The sequence below is a fragment of the Panicum hallii genome, chromosome 1 (assembly GCF_002211085.1).
Source record: "Panicum hallii strain FIL2 chromosome 1, PHallii_v3.1, whole genome shotgun sequence".
In the NCBI taxonomy this organism is placed as follows: Eukaryota; Viridiplantae; Streptophyta; class Magnoliopsida; order Poales; family Poaceae; genus Panicum; species Panicum hallii.
Window position 1 is genome coordinate 58,225,989 of NC_038042.1, and position 22,204 is coordinate 58,248,192.

At 45.7% G+C, this 22,204-nt stretch overlaps 3 protein-coding genes across 6 annotated transcripts; all 3 read left to right on the plus strand.

Moving 5' to 3' along the window:
- Positions 1–1,322: 1,322 nt before the first annotated feature.
- LOC112873981 (probable monogalactosyldiacylglycerol synthase 3, chloroplastic) lies at positions 1,323–5,477 on the plus strand. The gene is made up of 8 exons (XM_025937107.1): positions 1,323–1,951; positions 2,081–2,253; positions 3,106–3,267; positions 3,346–3,487; positions 3,771–3,995; positions 4,077–4,139; positions 4,239–4,313; positions 4,779–5,477. Exons 1-8 carry the CDS (start codon positions 1,574–1,576, stop codon positions 5,064–5,066), a joined length of 1,506 nt encoding a protein of 501 aa, XP_025792892.1. The 5' UTR covers positions 1,323–1,573; the 3' UTR covers positions 5,067–5,477.
- A 5,061-nt stretch (positions 5,478–10,538) lies between these two features.
- On the plus strand, positions 10,539–13,261 carry LOC112876798 (caskin-2-like). Its single transcript, XM_025941011.1, has 4 exons — positions 10,539–11,529; positions 11,650–11,761; positions 12,482–12,534; positions 12,682–13,261. The coding sequence occupies exons 1-4, from the start codon at positions 10,627–10,629 to the stop codon at positions 12,904–12,906; spliced, it is 1,293 nt and encodes a 430-aa protein (XP_025796796.1). The 5' UTR covers positions 10,539–10,626; the 3' UTR covers positions 12,907–13,261.
- A 130-nt stretch (positions 13,262–13,391) lies between these two features.
- On the plus strand, positions 13,392–22,151 carry LOC112876522 (N-alpha-acetyltransferase 35, NatC auxiliary subunit). Of its 4 annotated transcripts, none has more exons than XM_025940686.1 (16): positions 13,392–13,731; positions 15,227–15,294; positions 15,960–16,118; positions 16,201–16,368; positions 16,888–17,041; positions 17,590–17,669; positions 18,146–18,415; positions 18,541–18,684; positions 19,031–19,165; positions 19,281–19,379; positions 19,968–20,024; positions 20,111–20,315; positions 20,998–21,137; positions 21,249–21,317; positions 21,404–21,502; positions 21,587–22,151. In XM_025940686.1, exons 1-16 carry the CDS (start codon positions 13,605–13,607, stop codon positions 21,824–21,826), a joined length of 2,214 nt encoding a protein of 737 aa, XP_025796471.1. In that variant the 5' UTR covers positions 13,392–13,604; the 3' UTR covers positions 21,827–22,151. The 4 variants fall into 4 exon arrangements, with proteins under 4 accessions (XP_025796471.1, XP_025796543.1, XP_025796691.1 ...); XM_025940758.1 differs by having other exon boundaries at positions 13,393–13,731; positions 21,019–21,137; XM_025940906.1 differs by having other exon boundaries at positions 13,433–13,731; positions 15,235–15,294.
- The last annotated feature ends 53 nt before the right edge of the window (positions 22,152–22,204 follow it).

Here is a 22,204-nt window from a genome sequence, read left to right on the forward strand (position 1 = left end):
GTTATCCGGATGGCTCAAGCGTGCGTCAAGCAAGCCACGAAGGGACGGACCCTTCGAAACGGCAACGGGAATGAACGCCGAGAGGAGGAACGTTCTCCAAGCTTCCAAGCTATATATGCCGCGCGCGCACCAGACACCAGTCTTGCACGTAATCCATCCGATCCAAGCAGAGAGGTGGCCCTCCCGTCAACACACCCCCCATCTATGTAGGGCAAGACAAGACTTGGACCCGACTCAACTCAACCCCGTTTGGTTTTCCTTCGCCCCTACGACTACGCCCAAGCCGCGCACGGCCGCACGGCTGTGTGGGTGGGGTGGCGAGCGCCCAGGCGAATGGCGGTGGGACTTGGGAAGACTGGGACCTCGCCTAGACCGGGAATAATCGCTAAATCCCTGGGAATTATTCCGGAATCCGGGCGCGGCGACAGCGCGGCCATCCAGGCCATGGCACCCCACCACGTTCCTGTCCCGCCGGATCTTTTTCTGATGCCACGACGATTCGCCTGCTTTTGCACGGGAGACCCTCGAGAATACCAGTATTTGCACCCGGTCACCATCAGCTATTTTCTGCACTTCCGTTGAACAGGCCTGTGGGCTGTGGCCAGTGGCGGCATCAGTTCTTCCGTTTTTCTTTTTCCTTTTCGGAATTGACGCCTTGAAAGGGAGAAGATGACGGCTCCTTTTATCTGAAAGAAAGGGAGGGAAGCAAACGAAACGACGGTAGTGGCGCTCACGCGGTAGCGTGGGCGTGGATCGCACAATTAAGATCTCCTTGCGTTTTGATGCGCATAATTATTAGCTTGTTCGTTAGCATAATCTCTTGCCTTGTGCGCACCTTGGGGTTGGGGAATCAGCCGTCAGGGAATTGTGCTTGGTTGTACACATGTTGACATCACAAACATGCCTGACAATTGGGGTCAGTCTGAAAGCACATACACGTGTTGCGTTGGCTCAACCAATCGCTGGTCAGCATGGAATTACTTATTTTCTGCGATGCTTGAAGCGCTATTTTTTCTACCAAAAGCTGACTTTTTTATATATATATATATATATATATATATATATCCAAACAATTATTTGTTCTGACCGGACAGGGTGTGTTCTACTTTTGCTCCAAAGAATTAGGTTTCCTGGTGCAGCGGAGCTGATCATTACTTCATTAGCCTACTCTTTTCACGTAGGACCCCGCGAATTCCATCAATCACGAGACGCTAGAGACGCCAGACTCGGAGCAGCTCCTTCAAATTCCCGATCATGAGGTCCCCCCAAGCAAGAGCAACCAACAACAACACAGGCGGAGGCGAGGGCCGAGGGCCGAGCTCCTCGCATAAAAACACGCGACAGCAACCACCACCCGCCCCAACCTCCAATTCCAGTTGTCTTCCTCGCCCGGGCGCGGCCGTGCCAGCTCGGACCCCGTCCCCTCCGCTCCCTCCGATCCCCAATTTTAAACGCCCCCCTTCTTCTTCTTCTCTCTCCTGCGTCCCACTCGCCTCTCCCCCCCCCCCCCACCCCCCACGCCGCGAGCGAATCCGGACGGCTCGCTGCCCCGGCTCCCCTCTCCTGCCCCGCGATGGCGGCGTCCATGGCGTCGCCGCGGGGGCGGTCGATCCGGGAGACGGTGCTGGAGACCGTCGCGGCGTACCACAACCAGCAGCGGATGAGGCGCAAGCTGCGCAAGAGCCTCACCTACGCCGGCGAGCTCTCCTCCGCGGGCCGGGCACGCGGGGACGGCGCGTCCTCGTCCGCCTCGGTATCCTCGCTCTGCGGGCCCGAGGACGACGACGAGCCCTTCTGGGAGGAGGAGGAGGGCACCGTCGAGCTCGTCCAGCTCGGGGCCAACCGCGCCAAGAACGTCCTCATCCTCATGAGCGACACCGGCGGCGGCCACCGCGCCTCCGCGGAGGCCATCAAGGACGCCTTCCGGATCGAGTTCGGCGACGAGTACCGGGTGCGCTCTTTGCAGAATTTCAAGTTCCATTTATTGTAGTAATATTTTCAAATTGAAATAATACGCCACTTGGTGAGCTGGAATCTGTCAACTGGCACTGACGATTTTGTAATTATTTGCGAATGGCAGGTCTTCGTCAAGGATCTGTGCAAGGATCACGCCGGCTGGCCGCTCAACAACATGGAGAACTCATACAAGTTCATGGTGAAGCATGTGCAGCTCTGGAAAGTGGCCTTCCACAGCACCTCGCCTAGATGGGTCCATTGCTTCTACCTCGCGGCTCTCGCCTCATTCTATGCCAAGTAAGGATGTTTTTCACCCCTCTTGCACAATCCAAGAACTTCGCTTTTGGGAGGTTGATTCATTCTTGGAAGGTTTTCCTCGTTTCACTCTCTGCTTCGGGATTATATAGAAAAAAAAATGAATTCTGGTTTGTATCCATGTTGCTGTTGCTGGTGGCATACTGCACATTGATCACCTAATCACTGATTTTTCTAATGGCCCAGAAGTTTTGTCAGTATCGCTTATGCTTCTATTATAATGTCGGATCTAAACGCGTGATTCTGGGACAGTAATTTTATAGTCCCCAGCCCATTCTCTTGAGTGCAATCATCAAATTGTGAGGTTGGACCGTGTCTACAGAAGCTAAAATATAGATGCTGAAGTCACTGCAATATATTGTATGGAATTCGCAACTGAAAATATTGTATGGAATTTTCGCAACTGAAATGCAGTTACAAATAAACTGCTAGTGAGGTGAAACAATTAGCAACTTGGTGGTGGTATGAGTTGGCACTTGGCAGGGTGTAGGACAGTAGCATGAAGGGTCTCTACAAATTCAATTGGTGCCATGTGCATGAAGCCACCAAATTGGCCACTCTGGCACGAAATGAGTGTGGTTACTTTTTCGTTCTTGGGGGGTTACTGTAAATTTGTAATTCATGGCAGTTCTGCAATTCCTTGTGCAATGTTAACATATGTGCTTTCAGAATTGTCTCTCTTTCATTGGATATAATTGTTTCATTTTTGTATACCATGATCTGATGGCTTGCCAAATGTACTGTTTGCTTATACTTATTTTTTTCCTAGCTTGCCAAATGTACTGTTTGCTTATACTTATTTTTTTCCTAATGGTTTCTTGTTTATGGATGAAGGAAGGTGGAGGCTGGACTGAAGAAGTACAAGCCAGACATCATAATTAGTGTCCACCCCCTCATGCAACACATTCCTCTGTGGGTGCTCAAATGGCAAGGCCTGCAAAACAGAGTAGTCTTTGTAACCGTTATCACAGACCTCAACACTTGCCACCCTACATGGTATGTTCAGCTATCATAAGGAAAACCTGAAAGTTGTTAAGCATTTTGTTGACTTGATCTGACAATAAAAAAATACAGGTTCCATGCCAATGTGAATAGATGTTACTGCCCCTCAGAAGAAGTTGCCAAGAGGGCGGCATTGGATGACCTACAACCTTCTCAAATCCGTGTGTTCGGTCTTCCAATTCGACCATCGTTTTGCCGTGCAGTTCTTGTTAAGGTATCTAGTTCACCCTAATTATAATTTTTCTATTCCAGCTCATTTTAATTTGAATCATACGTAATCTTTCAAAAGGCTGAGAAATCTATTTTACAAGGTTCTGGCCTGTTGTGTTTAATGAATATACTGTGTACCTAAAAGCATCACTGTTCAAATTTCAAGAAAACAGATCAATATTTGTCTGTGCATTGATGTGTCTAAATACAAATATTTGTTGTCACTAATTTTCTTTGAAACTCAGAAGATATCTTTTTGTGTGTGTGTGAAACCAATTACTCACCAGGATGAATTGAGAAAGGAACTTGAATTGGATCCTGAGCTTCCTGCAGTGCTGCTCATGGGAGGTGGAGAGGGCATGGGTCCTGTCAAGAAGACTGCAAAAGCCCTTGGAGAATCATTGTTTGACAAAGAACAAGGAAAGCCAATTGGGCAGCTTATTGTCATTTGTGGTCGGAACAAAACACTAAGCTCCTCCCTACAGGCACTTGAATGGAAAATACCAGTAAAGGTATAATTCAGAGCTGCTTCTTTTTATTCTTCTTTATGAAGGATCCAAATAGTATGCACTGTCGGTTTCTTTTACCAACAGATTAGAGGATTTGAGACCCAAATGGAGAAGTGGATGGGTGCTTGTGATTGTATTATAACAAAGGTATACCATCTTACTGTTCTGGATTCTTATAATGTTGCTCCCTTTGAAGATTTTGGTTTATTTCTTATTTTGCTTCTCTTCTGTTGTTTGGTTCCTTAGGCTGGACCAGGTACAATTGCTGAAGCCTTAATAAGGGGTCTTCCTATAATCCTTAATGATTTCATACCCGGACAGGTTTGTGCCTACTATCTTTCTGCAGTCGATGGATTTATATTGTTACAATGAGCATGCAAGAGTATGTCTTCCTGCATTTATGATCTCCTTAAGAAAGGGCCTACCCTGCGTAATTTGTCTGAAACAGTGTTGTTACAAGCTTGCATGGATGCTACCTTGTTTTGATGCTGTGTAACATTGCTTTTTTATGGGTATTATTTTGTTATACAGTCATTCCATCTAAAGTTTTTTTTTTTCCAATGTGCCATATCTACATTTTAAGAAAAGTTTAATCTTGTGGGAACATAAACTTTGTCCTCGCTCCTGCTAAACCGCTGCTGGCTTTATTCGCTTACACATATCTCTCTTACTAAAGCATTTCTTCATGAAATAATTATATCATGATTGAGTGCAATATATTAAACATGAAGCCAGGAATTATTTTCATCAATATGTTCTCACATACGCTTGTGCTTTACATGACAGGAAGTTGGCAACGTCCCTTATGTTGTGGACAATGGTGCAGGCGTGTTCTCCAAAAGCCCCAAGGAAACTGCTAGTCTTGTTGCCCGTTGGTTTGGTCCAGACTCAGAGGAATTGAAAAAGATGTCAGAAAATGCACTGAAATTGGCTCAGCCGGAAGCTGTCTTTGACATTGTCAGAGACATACATGAGCTCTCTCGGGAGCAAGGCGTGATATCACAGATCTCTAGTTCCTTGACGTCATCTTTCTTCATATCATCACCTGAAACCACACCGCTCCAACTTATCTGAAATCTTCAAGATGTGTATAGCTAGATCTGCAATCTCTGACCTTGTGAACTTGGTATTCTCCCCTGCATGGAAAGGGAACTTCAGGGAGCCAGATGGTGGTACTACGATTCATAACTTTTCAGTTCATGCGCTCCCGTGGATGGTATGGGCGGGGCTGGTTTGACTAACAGGTTGTCGTGTAATGTTGGCTTCATGTTAAACTTTGCAGAAATCATTCATTCATATCGTGTTTGCCCCCTTCATCATCGACTGGGGGATTTGGTGGTGGTAGCTTGTAAAATACACTCAATTTTGCGCATGGAAAAGTCAGAACCTTGTCATGTGCTAACTCATGTGATCCGTTCATGTAAGTGGAAGATGTGTATAATATGACAACAGATTGTTTGGGTGGAAATTTTGTTTGCGGAGATATATTGAGGTGCCATGGGTGAACTGTACTCTACTTTCTACTGACTGCTGTGCTCTGACATGTGGTGTCGGATGACTACCAGGGTCAGCGCGTATGGTCTTTAACCTCACGGCCTCTGCCTGTTGTCAAAAGCATAAGGGCAGCCTGACATCCCTGTAACTCGCACAGGTTTCTTTGCAGGAAGCGTAATTCTAGTTGTTGGTAGATGAGTTTGTTGTTCAGGAATTCTCCTGATTCTGACTTCCCGAGGCACTTGTTTCAGGGTTTATTGGGTTCCATGGGGTTTAAACTTTAGCCCTTCACTTTTAGTATCATTTTAGTGTTTGGAGAACGAGAGCCTCATTTTAGCTTTTGGACAACCAAACAGGAGGGCTAAAAAGGTTAAAAGTGAAGTACTAAATTTTAGCCCCTATTACCATTTAGCCCCTCCAAGGCTAAAAATGGTCCTGGATGACAAAAAAACTCTTTCTACCCTCCACACGAAGACTTATATAGCATTAATTAGATATCATTAATTAGGAGTAAAGAAGTCTTTTATACATCTTTGGACTAAACTTTAACCCATGTATCCAAACAGCAAGAGGGACAAAACTTTAGCTCTCCATTTGAGGGGCTAAGAGCAATTCCAGTTGACCCTCTAAATAAATTATCATCTTAAATTTGGAGGGTGGAATAAAAAAAACACAGTCTAGCAAACTCTCTACTAAAGCTTTCATTTTGAGAAGGTCTTCAAATCTCTTCCTTTACCCGTAAAGTTTTCTATCCACTGATAAATGGGTCTCGCCTTTTAGATTAAAAGAAGATCCACTGATAAATAGATCTCCCCTTTAGATTAAAAGAAAAAGGTAAGATTTAGAAGCCACTCTTTAAATTGAGACTAAAAAACTAGCCTCCAAAAAATAGAGGGAGCTTTTGAATAGGAAGTAGAGGATCAGCGTTATTACTGGAGATGTCTAATCTTTAGCCCGGTTAAAATTTAGCCCTTTATATCAAACAGACCCTCAGGATTTGGGAGCAATGACCTTGATACTAGTTGCCAGTTGGTAGCGTTTTCTGATGTCAGCCCCTGCTTCGCCTTTTTCGTACCGACTGCGGCTGCAGCATGAACCATTCTTGGTGCCAGGTCAGGTGCCGTCATTGGACCACCAACCATGGCAAAAACAGGTTTCAGGTCCAGGGCAGACGACCAGCGTGAGTGCGAGGGCCCGGGGCTCGTCCTGACAATGATGAAGCCCGCCCTTTAAAAGACAAAAAGGCCATGGATGATGATGCACCACGATATGCCTAGGGCGATTGCATCACTTGGATTGGATGGCCTCTTTCAGGCGCGGGAGCATTCTTCTCCTCCGCACTTCGGCCGTTCAGCGTCGCGCCGTCGTCAGGTCGCCTTCACAGCTTCACCGATACACCACCACAACCAGTCTGCTCCGTCGCAATTGCATCTCTTTCCCGAGCTGAACGTCGCAGCTCAGGCGGCAGATGCATTGCGCCACAGCCACTGTACACGAGCAAGGATCAGATGCGCTCCGCTTGGCTTGGCTCCTTGCCTGGTCCTCCGTTTAGATGTGGATCTGGTTAACGCAGTAGAAATAGATCAGCCAAACGAGTCAACATGGGTGGTAGTGGTTGCTCCGAGAGCTCGTAGTAGCAGCAGTCCCAGGTTCCGATGCTCCGTGCCTTCGTAGACATCTGGCAGCCAGAGACACAGCACTACGTGGTCCCGGCGCGGCTCTGGAAACTGCCACATCCACGCGACAAACGCAGCAACACCATCAGCGTATCCAAATTGAATTGTGCCAGGTTAACTTCACGTCTTATCCCAACTCCTCTCGCGACCATTCTACATCGAGCTTCCGTTTCTTCCCCTCTTCTGATGAGACATCAACGTTTGTTACTGAATACTGAAGAACGCAGCAACACCATCAGCGTATCCAAATTGAGTAGTACTGAAGAATGCTCAGATCACTGCTTTTTTAGTTCGGTTACCTGCACCAACTTTAACTGCTCCAGTGTTTTAAAAGGACAGCGGATTAGGGTCTATCACTGTCATTGCATCGCTAATCATTTCTACAGTTTTCTTTCCACAGGTTAAAAAATGGTCACCTCTTGACTCTCTTGTACAGCATCCATACGTACATGGATCGGAGTCGTCTCTACTACCAAGTCCTATCTACACTGGAAGATCTACTATTCACAACAAGATTCTTGAACAAAAACAAAACGGAAAAAAAAAGAAAAAGGCGCCCACCAACCACGAGTCGTCAGCGTACGCGGCACGCGGGCCCGCAGGTCAGCGGTCAAGGCAGGAGCTCTCGGCTACGGCGTGGCGCCCCAGAGCACCTCGGCGAGCACGGTGGCCTCCTCCGCCGGCGACACGGCCGCCTCCCGCGCCCGCCGCAGGATCTCCAGCTTCGCCTCGCGCTTCTCCCGCGGGCTCAGCCCCTCGCCCACCTCCACCTGCACGGCGAACCGCGCCACCGCGCTTGCGAACGGCCGCTCCGAGGCCAGCGCCGCGGCGCCGTCGTCCTCGCAGCGCCACCCCAGGAGGCAGGCCAAGAGAGAGACGCCTTTGGCGTCGGGCTTCTCTTCTAGGGAGCAGTAGGAGTCGTCGGAGTCCGCGAGCGAGCCGCCGAGGTCGTCGGAGCGCTGCAGGCAGAGGAGGCGCTTGACGAGGCCCTCGGCGAGCAGCGCGTCCACGACCTCCTTGCGGCCGTAGTAGCCGACGCGGAGCGCGAACTCGAGCGCGAGCGTGCGGACGCGGGGGTCGGGCGCGCAGAGCAGCGCGACGAGCCGCGGGAGCTCGCCGCGCGCGTGGAGCTCGTCCACCAGTGGGCTGCGGATGGCGGCCAAGAGCCCGTTGAGCGCGCGCAGCGGCGCGGGCGAGTCGGACGCGGATGCCACCAGCGCGCCGACGGCCGGGCCCATCAGGACCGGCCCCACGAACACGTCCTTGTTGAAGCGCACCAGCGCGAGCACCGCGGCCGCGCACCCGTCGCCCACGTCCGGGTCCCTGAGCTTCGCCTCGACGGCGGAGAACACGCCGTGCTGCAGCAGCGCGCGCTGGAGCCGCGGGTCGAACCGGCCGACGGACAGCAGCCTCGCCTCGAGCTCTCCGAGGAGGGCGCGGGCGGCGTCCGCCCCGCCGCCGTCGAGCCGCCGCAGCGCGGCCACGAGACGCGCGATGGTCTCGCGGTCGATCCACGCCTGGATCTCCCCGGCGACGGCGCCGGCCACCCGCGCGATCCCCCTCCGCGCGCCGCACCGGCGGCACCGCGCGCGCAAGGACCCAATCACCCCGGTCCCGCACAGGTCAACGGAGCACGAGAGGGCTCTGAGCCGGTAGAGGAGCCGGCGCAGCGCGGAGAGATTGGGGTCACCGGCGAGGAGGTCGTCGGCGCCTGCCTCGAGTGCTAGGAGAGCCTGCTGCGCCGGCCCGCGGCCCTCGCCGGCCTCCACCCTCCGAGCGGCGTCGCGCAGCGCTCGTAGAACCCTGAGGAAGCCCTCCCCCTCCTCCATGGAGATGGAGGAGAAGGGGGGAGGCAGGGCACACGAGGCTTCGTTTTATCCCGCCTTGTCTCTACTGCGGACGGGCACAGTAAGGCAGTAGGCACTGTACTAACCCCACTCAGGTCGCGAGGTCAGAATCCTTTTACCGGTCGCCGGCCGATGGCGCGGCGGGGAACCGGAGCTTCTAGCGTGATCGCTGTTGCGGCGGTGCTGTGTGTGTTTTGCCTTGATCGCACGTTTTCTATGCAACCACGTGCTGACGTGCCCTTGGAACCTTGGTGCGGCAAAATAGCCGAATTCATCCAAAAACTATTGTGCTTGGCTCAATTTTATTCATTTGGTGACGTAGCAAGCCATGTTAGCTCGTCTCATCACCGTCTAAATAGCTTAGAGGTTCAACTGCTATTGAAATGACCATTTTAACCCGTTCTTATTTTAAACAGATCAGCAACATCTCATTTATGCCAACTTGTCTGTTCAAAACGAGATAATGGTAACTGGTCTATGCCAGTTGGTGTGTTCAAAACAAGATTCTGCTGACAGGTCTGGTCTAGTTCAAAATGAGATCCTGTTGGTCGGTTTAAAATGAGGACAAGATAAAATGGTTATTTCAATAGAAGTTGAAACCCTAAATTGACTAGACGGTGACAAGACGAGCCAACGTGGCGTGCCATGTCAGCTAAAGTTAGGCTAATTTGGACAGTTCATGGGCTGGATTGGATATTTTATTAATTGAGGGATGAAATTAAGCTAAACACGATAGTTTGCTATTTTGCTTTAAATCTTGTGCTGAGATGCGATCTTAAATAAGCCTACTCTCGATAGCTAAATAAAAGTGGTATCACAGGTAAAATCTCTGTGATGGTGCACGGTTTGACTTGTACACGTGTAGTTTGATACGACTATGCAATCTGATAATTGGTTGGGTACATCACGACACCATTCTCGCACGTATCATTTTTGCGGAATACCCCAGGCCGGAGTGCCGTAGCCAGAGACTTCCATCCGGCTCACCGTGCTGGGGGCTCTCTTTAGTTTTAAACCATTTTATTATTTTTGGTTAAACCAAGTGTTTTCATTTTTCTTTTTGCTCACCCATGTGTTTTCTTTTGGTTGACTAGAGGTGCTGAGCCAGCGAGCGATCGGGATGGCGATTGACGGCTTGAGGATTGTACGGGGATATATTTTGGATGGTGTGTGTACAAGTCAATGTCAGTGGTGCCACCGGTGTACATTCCATGGTATATCCGGATCTCAAACCAAGCGGTGGTGGATCGACGGAACAAGTCCTTGCTTTTATGCCTCCTACCGAGGCTTTGACAAACGCGCCCGGGGGGTTGTGCATGGAGGCGACTCGGCAGTCGCCATCGCCAATCCGATCGTCACCAGCCGCGGCCATCGTCAGTCACGCCGCAGCCGGCAAACCGCGGGCTGCTGCCGCGCCGGCGATCACGAGATGGGCCATGAGGCCTACAGGCTGAGACTCTCAGGTTTCGGCCCAGTTCATCTACCCATTGCGGCCCAGCACGGCCTTCTTCAGTCCGTCGCTTACGCGCAATCGCTCGTCCTCTTCCCCAAAACCCTATGCTACAGCGGGAGAGGGAGTGAATCCCCCACCTCCGTCCGTCGGCCGCCGCCACCTCCATGGCGCTCCGCCGCATCAACCCCCGGAGGGGACCCATCTTCCCTGTCCCCCGTGCCTTCTTCTCCTCGAATCCGCCCTTCCCTCCGCCCCCGCCGCCAGCCAACGACCCTGACCCCGACGCCGCCCACTCCCCCTCCTCTTCTCCGCACCACAACCCCGGCGCGCCGCGGGACTCGGCGTCCTCACGCTTCCAGGAAATCCGAGAGCGCCTCCGCACGTCGCCCACGTCGCCACCTCCGCGTCGGATCCCCATAAACTCGCGCCGCCCCAACTCCGCGCCTCAACAGCCGATCGAAGATGTCCGCCGGTTCCTCGAGAACTTCAGATCCGGCGGCCCGACCTCCCCCTCCACTCCCGGAGCCGCCCCCTCCTTCATGGACTTGCTCAAGAACCAGACTCCCAATGCTGGGCAGGGGTTTCCGGGCTTCCGTGCCATCCAAGAGAGCCTCAAGCGCCCCTCGCCGCCGCCGCAGAGGCAGTCTCGCTGGCCGACGCCGTTTATGTCCCAATCGTCGCACAACATCTTCAACAAGGAGCGAGAGGGAAACGTGAAGGCTGGGAAGGAAGAGGAGAAGGATTCTGGCACTACCCTTACGAGGACCTACAGCTACGAGGAGCTTGGGAAAAGGCTAGGGGAACTGCGGCCAGCCGGTGCGGTCAAGGACGGTAAGGAGTGGTTTTCGCTCGAGGAGCTGCAGGGGCGGATCGCCAAGCTTGTGGAGTTGGAGAAGCAGGAGTACGGGTATGATGGGCGATTTTTTGCTATCCGGAAGAGCATCTCCAATCTCACCAAACAAGAAAAACCGGCTCAGGTGTTACCCATGCAAACAATACTGGGCCTTGGAGCGCAGTTGACACCGAACTACACGAGACTGCCTCCGCAGGAGGAGTTGGTCGAGAGGGTGAGATTGGCCTTTGCTTTCCCATCTTTTTTTTTCTTTTCCTGCTCATTAAAGTATTCGATATCTTGTTTAGGTCTTAGGATGTGATGAACTACTGCTAATGTATGATGTTTTCCTCAGTATTTCCATCCAGACCATATGTCATCCGAAGAGAAGATGAAACTGGAGCTCCAAAGGGTGAGGGACGAGTTCAAGATGTCTGAGAATGACTGTGGTTCTGCACGAGTTCAAAGTAAATAGTTTATCCTTGCCTTCTTGAGTCATTTTCAAAGTGATGACTTTCTACTTGTGAAAGATCCAGCCACAATTGTGCGAAAATAAGAATACTGCACAATATTTTATTATTAACTAGATAGTGCATTTTCATTGTGTTCATACATTTTCTTCTTTGTGAGGTTGCCTAATACGTACTGAAATTTGGTGTGTAATATTGATGCTATGGAATCGATTTATAGTGTTAGATTGGCTTGATTTGTTATTTCTTTGATTCTTAGATCTGAAGCAAGCTTGTGCATATATTCCTGTAACTGAACATCTTTGGGCTTTGTACATCCATTGTTCTTGGCTTTCTTGAGCACTGGTTTGCCTTGTTCTTTGCGAGGTTGCATAATAGATACTGCAATCTGACTGGTAATGTTGATGCTATGAAGTCGATTTGTATTGTTACTTTGGCTCGATTTGTTATTTATTTGATGCTTAGATCTGAAAGAAGCTTGTATTCGTATTCCTGGAAGTAAACACCTTTCAGCTTTGTAAATCCCTTGCTCTCGACTTTCTTAGTCACTGGAAAATACCTTCACTTTAGCATTTTATTTCTTTATTTTTTCTACATGATGTCTCTTAGCAGCCCTGATTTATGTTTAAAAATGTTATGCGTTATATGCCTTTTGGCTTTTCTCCCTCTTGTATGTAGATTATGCATGTTACTGATATATCCATATTTTGTTTCCAGTTGCCCAATTGACTCTGAAAATCAAGCATCTGTCAGCTGTTCTGCACAAGAAGGTATGCATAATCTTAGGTTCCCTTCTGATGTATTTGCGCTGGTTTTCTGCAACTTCTGGAGGTGATGCTTTTGGAGTTGTTTAATTTTTTTTGATAAGGAGTTGTTTAATCTCAATGAAGTAATTTGTGACCTTTGTTGTGACACAGGATAAACATTCTAGAAAGGGGCTTCAGGAGATGGTCCAGAGGAGGAAGAAGTACCTCAAATACTTGCGAAGAACCGACTGGGACTCCTACTGCCTTGTTCTGTCAAAGCTGGGGCTTCGTGATGTGCCTGAGTACAAAGCTCCCGACTACAAGAGCAAGTCCGCCATCAAGGCCAAATCTAAGAAGAGCAAGAGCAAGAAGAGAAAGAAAAAGATCAAGGCATAGAACAAATATGCTCTTTTTGGCCTTGAATTGCATGGCCAGAAAATCAATGGAAAAGACGCTCAGGCCCGAGATGGCTCGATCCAGTCTTGCAATGTTGTATTTTTTCAAGCCGTTTGTAATAACCATTTTCTTTAGGTGCCAAGGTTTTTCCTTGTTTCTGCTAGGACCTGCAGCCCTCCCGTAACAACTGATTTCTTGTTATTTTAGAGTTCTCCCACTCAATTTGCTGAGAAGGGATGGAACAGACCCGATACCATTACAGCATCATGCCATCATCAGTTATGAGTTATGATGGCGGGTGATGTAATTTTGCGAGGATTCTTCTACACGAACGAATAAACAATCTTGCAAATTATATATACGCATAAATCGCACACTGTTTTCTATCTAAATTCCGTCAAACAAGTGTTTTTTTCATGGGCCGTCAAGGCCGCGAGATCAGAATTCAGAAAGAAGGCCTCGCCCACTCCGGCTCCCCGATCGGACCCGAGTACCCGACGACACCCTGCTCTCCTCGGCGGCTAGGCTTCCTCGGCTCGCTCCCCCGCAACCAGTGAAAACCTCCCACCCCGAACCCCTCCGCCGCCGACGCCGCCGCGGCCAAGTAGCGGCAAGGGGACGCGAGCCGGCGAGCGCGACCTATTTCCTCGGTCGCGGCCCCAGATCTCGCGTCGCCGCCGCCCGCTCGCTTCTCCTCCATGGAGGCGAGCTCCTCGTCCTCTGCGGCCGCCGCGCCGTCGCTACCACCGCCTCACTCCCTACCCACCTCCAGCGACCAAGGCGTATGGGCTGACGCCTCACCGCTCCTCGCCGCCGCGTGCCGTGGTAAAACTCGAGGCTGAGCTTTCCCGCCCTTTGTAGTGTGAAACGTACTAGTCTGTCTTGTTTGGAGGCCTGGCGAGTATATGCATAAGTGCGTTGGATCGTGCGTATAGATCTCGGTATATGTGGATACTGGTGCGGATGAGTTCTCATTGTGCTTCCGAGCAATGCGAGATGCTTTGTCAGCAACGTGTGCTGGAGCACCGGTCAGTTTTAACCTGGGGAGAAAACAAGCATACTGGGTTTGATTGAACAGTTATCTGAAATAGGTTACCCTTGCAAGTTGGATTAATGTACTGACAATAGGTATACTCCGTAAAATGGATTGTCTAGGTCCTACGATTTGGTATCCTGTGCATGGTTTTATGTTGTATTTTAAATGCTAGTTTCAAACATCTACCCATTTAGGGGTGACTTCTGAGTTATCTGTAGTGGGACGACTGTATTGGTTTTATGTTATATTCTAAATGCTAGTTTCAAACATCTGCCCATTTAGGGGTGGCTTGTGAGTGATCTGTTGTTGAAATACCTGAGAATTGAGAACATGTAGTTTTGTGTCTCAAGAGTTAGACTCGCTCAATTCATGAATGGGAATCTGCAATCAACCTTTTTCTTATAAGGAAACCTTACGGAATGTTGGAGGATTATGAGCTTTGAAGTATCCCTTTTTTAGGTTCAGAAGTTCTTTCAGCTACCTTAGGTTATTCCTTGAGGATGCTGCGTTGGAAGAGAGCTATTGTTGATGCCCCCCTCCCTCCTTGTGTGCTTATATGCCTTGGAGGCACTATCTGAGGATTAGTTCTGTAGCTAAGTGCAGTATTGGTCGCAATCAGGTAGGAATACTGTCCAAGTTTAGGGGTGGAAGGGCTCTTGTGCACTCCCCTGGCTGGCTGGCTCCGCCCCTGTTTTGGAATGAACCAGGGGCTGAGTCTGTGGGGGTGGGGGCCGTCTCCCTGCAATCTATGAGGAGTCTGAGGGGCTCACCTTTATCAACCAAGTTAATCTAAATGAAATTCGCTGACCCTCCGTTATGTACCCTTTACCACATGGCGCTTTCTGTGAATTTTGTTTCAGAGGTAATCTTGTATTTATAAATATAAATGCAGCATTTGCATTACTAAAAATATATTCAAACATATATTTCACCAGTGGCCTTATGACCTACATGCATGGAAAACTAAATAAAGTTTTTAAGTGTTAAACATGAATGGAAATCTATGTTTGTTTGTTTTTTCTAATTGTTCTGTTTTGTATAATTGCGCACTTTTTTCTTTTTGTTTTTCCTAGAAACCAATAAGTTAGTGAAAAATCTTGTTTGCATTTTCATGCATCTAGAGTAAGTCTACGGCTGCTTGTTGCAAAAGTCTGCTGTAGGATGTGTATCTTGGACTTCGTCGTACAGATGGACCATACTGCTGACAGTTGAACCTGTGCTGAGATCTGCTAGTTAAATTTTCTTTTATTTGTTTTTTCTCCTACTGATTGCTCATGCTTATAGATCTCCAGGATGGGGAACTTGTACATGGGGAGAACTTTAGCCTGTTTGCAGCAATGTCGGCATTGGAAGTAAGTGCACACCACATCCCCTGCTATTTGACTGTGTTTTGTCTCTTTCTCTCAATTGTTAACAGTGAGTGTTGAGGCTCATAATGCTCTTGATTCTACTGAACTATTCTTGTGCATTCAGTTATCATTATGATTTAGCAATCGGTTGATCTTTTCCTTGGAGGCAGAGTATTTCTAGGTCGTGCTAGTTGGTTTTCTGGACTATCACACAAAACTACTACAGGTGCTTGTAGATCTGCATGTGTGCATGCTTATGAGAAGCAATCTTTTGACAGTTCACTTATTGATTTGACAGGCAAATGTTTTAGTTTTAGATTGGCATATTTGTCAAGGCTTTTTATACAGATTGGTTCTTCTCACTGATCTCAGTTTTATTGAAAACCATGAGAGACACAACATTCACTACACACTCTGCCATTGAAGTCATTCACAGGCTTGTAGCTAGGTAAATCCAAAACATCGTATGGATCAAAAGGGTAGGCCTATTTATGAAACCTTTAGGAACATTAGTGAATGCATCAGAGCACATTCTTTTTTCTCAATTACTAAGGCAAACATCGTACTGGTGAGGCCCATTGAGTGGAGTGTTGAATCAATTTATTTGTAATGTTTGTTTCATTTAATCTATTGCTTGATTGTTCTCAGTATCTACTCTGTCCTGATAGATAATGGATCCAAAAATGGATTCTGGAATAGAGAGAAGTGGATATAACTCCATTGAAGAGGCCATTGAAGATGGTGTTGCCCCAGTCCCTCTTAGCTTGGACAGGACAGTTGATGTTCAACGCTCTATTGATGTCATGGATCATCTTTTCTCATGTGAGGTACTTAAGTCCTATGATGCCTGTAATATGTGGAACCTTTTCAATTGGGCTAAACATCATATTTGATTTCTTTATTTTTCAGGCAACATGGCACAAGGGGCATACTCTGGCTCAGACTGTATTTACATGTATATACCTTATGAGAATGGAGAGAACTTCATCACATGCTGTATTAAATAGCTTTTGCAGGACTTTGCGCGCTACTTGTAATGGCGTCATTTCTGTGGTTTCTACTGCTCGAACTCATGAGGTACTGTTGGTTGGAACTTGGATGCTATCTTGCTCCCTTTTTCCTGGTCGCTTTTGTAGTTAATCCGCAGCTTGTCTAGAATCTGGAAATTTGTTGGTTCTTGAAAGAGTTTATGCTTATAGACTTTGGGCAATTTTTTCCCCTTTTGTTGTCATCCTTATCGACTATCTCCATAAAGTCCTTTAGCGGTTCTGTTTAAGATTTATGCATTTTAGCATTTAGGATAGCAAATCAGTTAGTGGCATAACCGATGTAGAGCATGCTAATCTAGGGAGTCTCTGATAACATCCCTTGTGTGTGGCTTTCCTGACTAAAACTCCTCCATTTCTTGCTGCTTTGGTGGCAGAAATGATTATCGGGATATTTAATGCTCTAGTGTACAGATCACATAACTCATATGCCAATATGAACATTAATTTTGATTACTTTTGAGATTAAATGTGAGATACCATCTTCTTTCACATAGTTGTGACTCCATGTCTCAACTTGATACATAAATCCTTTTTCATGTATTTGTAGGAAGAGGATCTCTTCACTATGTCTTTTGGGCTGCCTTTGAGAGATGAGCAGGATGATAAATGCTTGTCAATTCTAAACTCAGTTGAAGAGACAATATCTCGTCAATTACGTGCATGTAAAGCCCAAGCATTGTCCAAGAAAAAAACTCTAGAAGGTACTAGTATTAAGTTTATGTTAAGTAAAACCTTCTTCCTGTTTTTCTTGATTTTATTGTTATCATGAGCTTCATTAGTAATGTTGAAACTGCTCCAATTTAAAATAGTTGGTCTGTATTTAGTTTCCTGCTGCAAAAAGTTAACTGTTGTCAATTGTTGAAGATATAAAATTATATGTGCCTTATTGTAGCTCGACTGGCTGTTTAATTTTGAAACTGTGCTAACTGCTGATTAATTTGCATCAGATTATTACTTGCGTGTCTGCAAAGTTGCTGAACCCTCAGCTAAGCCCTTCACTAAAGAACTTGTAGCTCAGTCTTTAAACTCGTTGGCATAAAAATACTAAAGAAAACAAAATGATTCCAGGGAGCTTACATTGAGAATAAGAATCTAAGTAATTTTAATATTTATATGACTTGCTTAATATACTTTGATTTGATCTTATGGAGGTTACATAGATTAATGGAAAAAACACATTCTCCCGTTTCATAAAAATAAGAAGATTCTTGATGTTGTGTTATTGACTAGGGAAATCTGGTTGTTGCAGATCTTGAATCCCTGCAGGATAAACCTGATCTGGAAGAGGATTACTGCAGAGCTCTGTTATGCAGATTACGTTTTCGTAAGGTCTTAACCTTATTTCTTGTTCAGTGAATTTTCTCATTGTGGATACTTAACAAATATGTATCTGAAAGCAGATTGTTTATCATGTTTTTCCTCTATTATTGTAATAATATATTAATTCGAAACAAAACAAGGATGATTCCAATGTAGATTCTGGTGCTGTTCATTTTTTAGAGAAATAACATGGGAAGATGAAATGAAGAAAAAGAAGTGACTATTTATTATGGTTGCGATTGCTTTGTGCATTTATGTGTGTTTGTACTACTTTAAAGGCTGAATGCATTTATTATATGCATTAGAGGAACCCTTGCAACCAAAGACTACACTACAATATTGTATAACTAATGTTCAGAGGTCAACTATAGTTACACATTGCCCTTTCAGTTCTAGGTAATCATTTCTGACAAAAATGCATAGAAGATTTTTTTTTCCTTTGGTTTCTTAATGCCTTCATCACTTTCTTTTTTTTGGTTTTGTAGCATTTCTACCATGTTGTTATGAGCATGAGGAAACCTCATGGAAGAGGATTGGAGTTGGCCCGAAAGCATGTTGCTTCATGCTTGAATGAGCTTAGTTTGATGCTCAAGTCTCGGGAGTTTCTCAAGTCCCAGTCCAACATTATGTTACAAGATGATGAAAACTGCACCACAGCATCTGGCTGTCAACCAGTTGGCTTTGATGTTAGCTTAAACAGCAGACTTTTGAGTCCCACACCGCCACGCGCTGTTAAAGTACTTAGCTGGAGCAATGTAAGTACGAATCATGCATTAATTATGCTTTAAAATCCTGCCTTTAAGTTTCTATAATTTTGCTGGATTGCTTCCTGATACGCTTTTGCAGCTTCCTATGTAATATTCTAACCATAATGTTTCAGGCAATCAGGTATTTTGAGAAGCTTCTGCATGATCTTGATGTCATTTGTGCTTTGTCGCTCGATCCTGTGCTTGAGAATGTGCTTCACTTTATTGTACAGTTCCAAAAATCTGTACCAGATTTGGTTCCTAGAGCATTTCTTCAGGTGGGTTGTACTTACATCTTCACGGGCCATCAGCGCTACAGTATTTGTCATAGAGTGCGCTACCTTGCAGTTTGTACTGTTACCATGTCATCTCACAGATAAAAGTCTTGTGCCATAACCAAACTGTTATGCCTGTCTGATGCTATGTTAGGTTTAGGAAGGGCAGGAGGATTGTCTTTTGTATATTCAGGCAAAATTTAGTATCTCAGTAGAGCATTCTGTTCTCTTGTGGAAACACAATTTGTTTCATCCTTTACAACATGCAATCTCTGTATTCCTTTACTATATAGCTCACGCGATGCTACTTTCTTTCCTTCATGATGATCAAAAAATGATCCTGAATCAGACTTTGTTGGTCCAAGATGGCAAGCTTTATGGGCAAAACTTGTTCTCTGATGTAATTTCAAGGGCGTTATCATTACCCGACATTATAGGCGATAAGGAATTTCAGATGAATGAGTTTGTAGTGCAGCTAGGTCAGGTCAGACACATTCCTCGTCTTTTACTTCATAATGCACTTTCTGGTTGGTAGCTATTTATCTTGCGCCTGTATTCCTCCGGAATTTCTTTGATCAATTTTATTGATGTCCTTGTAGTTGGTTATCAACTTGCTCAAAATTCTTTGTACAAACACTGCATGGCAACGGCGCAAGCTTGGGAAGAGTTTGCAGGATTGGAGTACTATTTCCATGCAGGTCTGTGAAGTTCATGCTGTTTTACTTATTTCTTCTGCTCGAATTGGTAGATTTTCAGGTGCTTTAATGTTGGCACAAAGACCATGCCATCTACAGTAAATAAAATTAATTTTTCCATAACCGAGCTGAGAAATCTCAATTGGCTAAATGAGCTCTCTTAAGATTTTTTTTTTTCGAACAATGAAAAAGGTACCTTGCTAGATCCAAGAATGGCAAGGTGTGGAAACGGAGTTTGGTAACTGATTCATGAACACAGGCAATGTGTTCTTCTGGACTCGTAACAACTTTGTTTCCTTGTTTCGGGATGTGAAATACGATTTGATAAGAAGCAAACTTGTTTTCTCATTGATCCATTCTTGTGATAACTTGCTCATGTCTTGAGCTGTAAATTTATTGATGTTTAACTACATGAGGCATTCTAGGTTGTGGCATACCTGCTATGTATGATATCTCTTATGCATATTTTCAGCTACTTTTAGGGGTAGTTGCAATACTCATAGTTTGAGACTGAGCATTCCTTGATTGCCGACAGCTTGAGCAGGCTGTAGCATTTGCATTTTTAATGCCTTGTGCTTATACACGTTGCAGTTGGAGCTTGCATTGAAAAGAGAGTTCGGTGAAACTAGAAATGTCTTGCACCATGAGGTATCTCTTATTTAATGTTCTTGCTGTCATAATTATCATTTTTTCATATATTTCTCTTGGTTCAACATGTTTTTTTATGTTGGCAGAATATGTGCATGAGAGTATCGAAGCAACTTCTTATTTGGACTCAGGAACATGCGTACTGGGTTGCTTCTCGGTTTCTTACGTTGGGTTTCGAACTTGACCTATATTCTCCAGGCGAATACTGTATGGTGTACTGGTATATGTATGTGGTGTTCACAAAGCTAATAGAAAAGATGCAGTTACGAGTCCTTGCTAGTAACGAAACCTGTAAGTTTTGATGTCACTTGTGAATTATCCTGCACTCATATTAGGCATGGTATAGGGTGAGGGTCCTATGGACTTCTAAACCTAGTGTAGTTGTTGGTACTATAGAAATGGCTACATAGCATTTAGGGTGACTTGCAGTACTAATGTGTCTATCAGATATGTGTTATTTTAGGGTGACTTGCAGTACTAATGTGTCTATCAGATATGTGTTATTGTTTTATGTTAATGCGGTGTTTAAGAATTTGATTTGAAAAGAGATTAAGTGAATTTGAGAAATAGGAAAACAAAAGGAAAATTGAACTGCAAAAAATCTACACAATCAAGTTCTATCTCAAATGCTCATTTTGATAGGTACACTAGCATGATTGCCATGCAGCAGACCATGCCGCTTAGCTGTTTGAAAATGGTGGTTCCATATGCTGCATAATTTATTTGAGTTAAATCACAGCTGAATGGAAAATAAAGGAGAACAGTACCTGAACTACAGTACACAAATAATAATAATAATAATAATAATAATAATAATAATGTTGTAGCGGCTGTTTGGTTGTCTATATAATTACTATTAGCATTGTATTTATTAAGAAACATTGGCTTTATCTCTGGCACCATTTTAATGGAACGCCGTGCAATTTTTACTAATATGTGTTAGCTTGCTGTTACTAAAATCTGTTTAAATTAGCACGTATTTTCAAATGTTCAGCACGAAGAAAAGGGAAAAAGAAGAAGGATCATTCAAAGGACTCGGCACGGGATATGACATTTTCATCTTCTTGTTTATTGCTTCAATGCTATGTTTTGCTGTCAGAAGGACTCTCGATGGTACGTATGGAAAATTACTGTAACTAAAAAATCATATCGGTACAATGCATATGTTTGTACACTGTTTCTCTTTTTTAACTTAACAATCCCATTTTCTTATTGCTAATGCAGATGCTAGCTGTCCTCAGAAACGAAAGTAGGTCATGCCAATTACCAAGTATCTTTAACACTGAACAAGAGGTGTGTTGGATTTAGTGTTGTGAGTTCTAACATCCTTCTAATTATGGGTTAAACCAGTCTGACATGTGCTCAATCATTCTTCCCAGAGATTCATGCAGCATTTTGATCTCCTTCAGAAAGCTCGAGTGCCTGAGCACATTTCCTACTATAGCTTTAAGGAATCATCTTCCCGGGCAGGCATAACGGTGTGTATTCAGCACTGAAATCTTTTTACCAGGTCTCTCTCATTTGCTTATTTTGACTGACCCTCGATGTCTCTTTGGTCACAGGATCTGGTGAAATACAATTTCTTCAAGGAAATTCAGAAGATCACCCCCTCCCTAAGGGGTAGCTTTGCAAGTGAACCAGAAAAGCTTGTGGAGCTCCGGCGGATAGAGCAGGTGGCTGAGCACAACAGGATAGCCCTAAACATTATCAGCCAAGTTGGACCAGGCGATCCATCTCTGAGGGTCTCGTTTGAGTTTACACACCACCCTCACTTTGCAGTGGCAATTGTGAAGCGATCATGATTCAAGTTTGGCCTAGACAATTCAAGTTTTACACACCCCTTTCTATCTTGATAGTGAGACCGAAAAAATCGCTCCCCAACATTCTTCATGTTGCTAGCATGTTCATTGGTACTTCAGAGCGCAATGCTCTAGGCTGTACACCGTGTAACAATTTTGTAGACAAGACAAGAAAAAATCAGAAGCCAGGAAAAAGCCCTCGCCCCTGGCTTTACTTTGTAAGCAAGTTTTGATAAATTCGGCTGATTATACAGATTTTGTGTAATTGGAGTGATATTTTGTCACTGGAAAATCTAGTTCAATGGAAGTTTTTAATTGTGCAGTGATAGTACTACTGGCATGACGGTTCAACATTTTTCTCTTTGCAAATAACACGCGAAC

What these genes read in the sequence shown, in the direction of transcription:
- LOC112873981 (XM_025937107.1), top strand. Translation starts at nt 1,574, where the DNA reads ATGGCGGCGTCCATGGCGTCGCCGCGGGGGCGGTCGATCCGGGAGACG. An exon ending in GCCGTGCAGTTCTTGTTAAG is followed by an intron (nt 3,488 to 3,770) that starts GTATCTAGTTCA and finishes ATTACTCACCAG; the next exon opens with GATGAATTGAGAAAGGAACT. An exon ending in AATGGAAAATACCAGTAAAG is followed by an intron (nt 3,996 to 4,076) that starts GTATAATTCAGA and finishes TTTTACCAACAG; the next exon opens with ATTAGAGGATTTGAGACCCA.
- LOC112876798 (XM_025941011.1), top strand. Translation starts at nt 10,627, where the DNA reads ATGGCGCTCCGCCGCATCAACCCCCGGAGGGGACCCATCTTCCCTGTC. An exon ending in AGGAGGAGTTGGTCGAGAGG is followed by an intron (nt 11,530 to 11,649) that starts GTGAGATTGGCC and finishes TGTTTTCCTCAG; the next exon opens with TATTTCCATCCAGACCATAT. An exon ending in CAGCTGTTCTGCACAAGAAG is followed by an intron (nt 12,535 to 12,681) that starts GTATGCATAATC and finishes GTTGTGACACAG; the next exon opens with GATAAACATTCTAGAAAGGG.
- LOC112876522 (XM_025940686.1), top strand. Translation starts at nt 13,605, where the DNA reads ATGGAGGCGAGCTCCTCGTCCTCTGCGGCCGCCGCGCCGTCGCTACCA. An exon ending in CAGCAATGTCGGCATTGGAA is followed by an intron (nt 15,295 to 15,959) that starts GTAAGTGCACAC and finishes CTGTCCTGATAG; the next exon opens with ATAATGGATCCAAAAATGGA. An exon ending in CTACTGCTCGAACTCATGAG is followed by an intron (nt 16,369 to 16,887) that starts GTACTGTTGGTT and finishes ATGTATTTGTAG; the next exon opens with GAAGAGGATCTCTTCACTAT.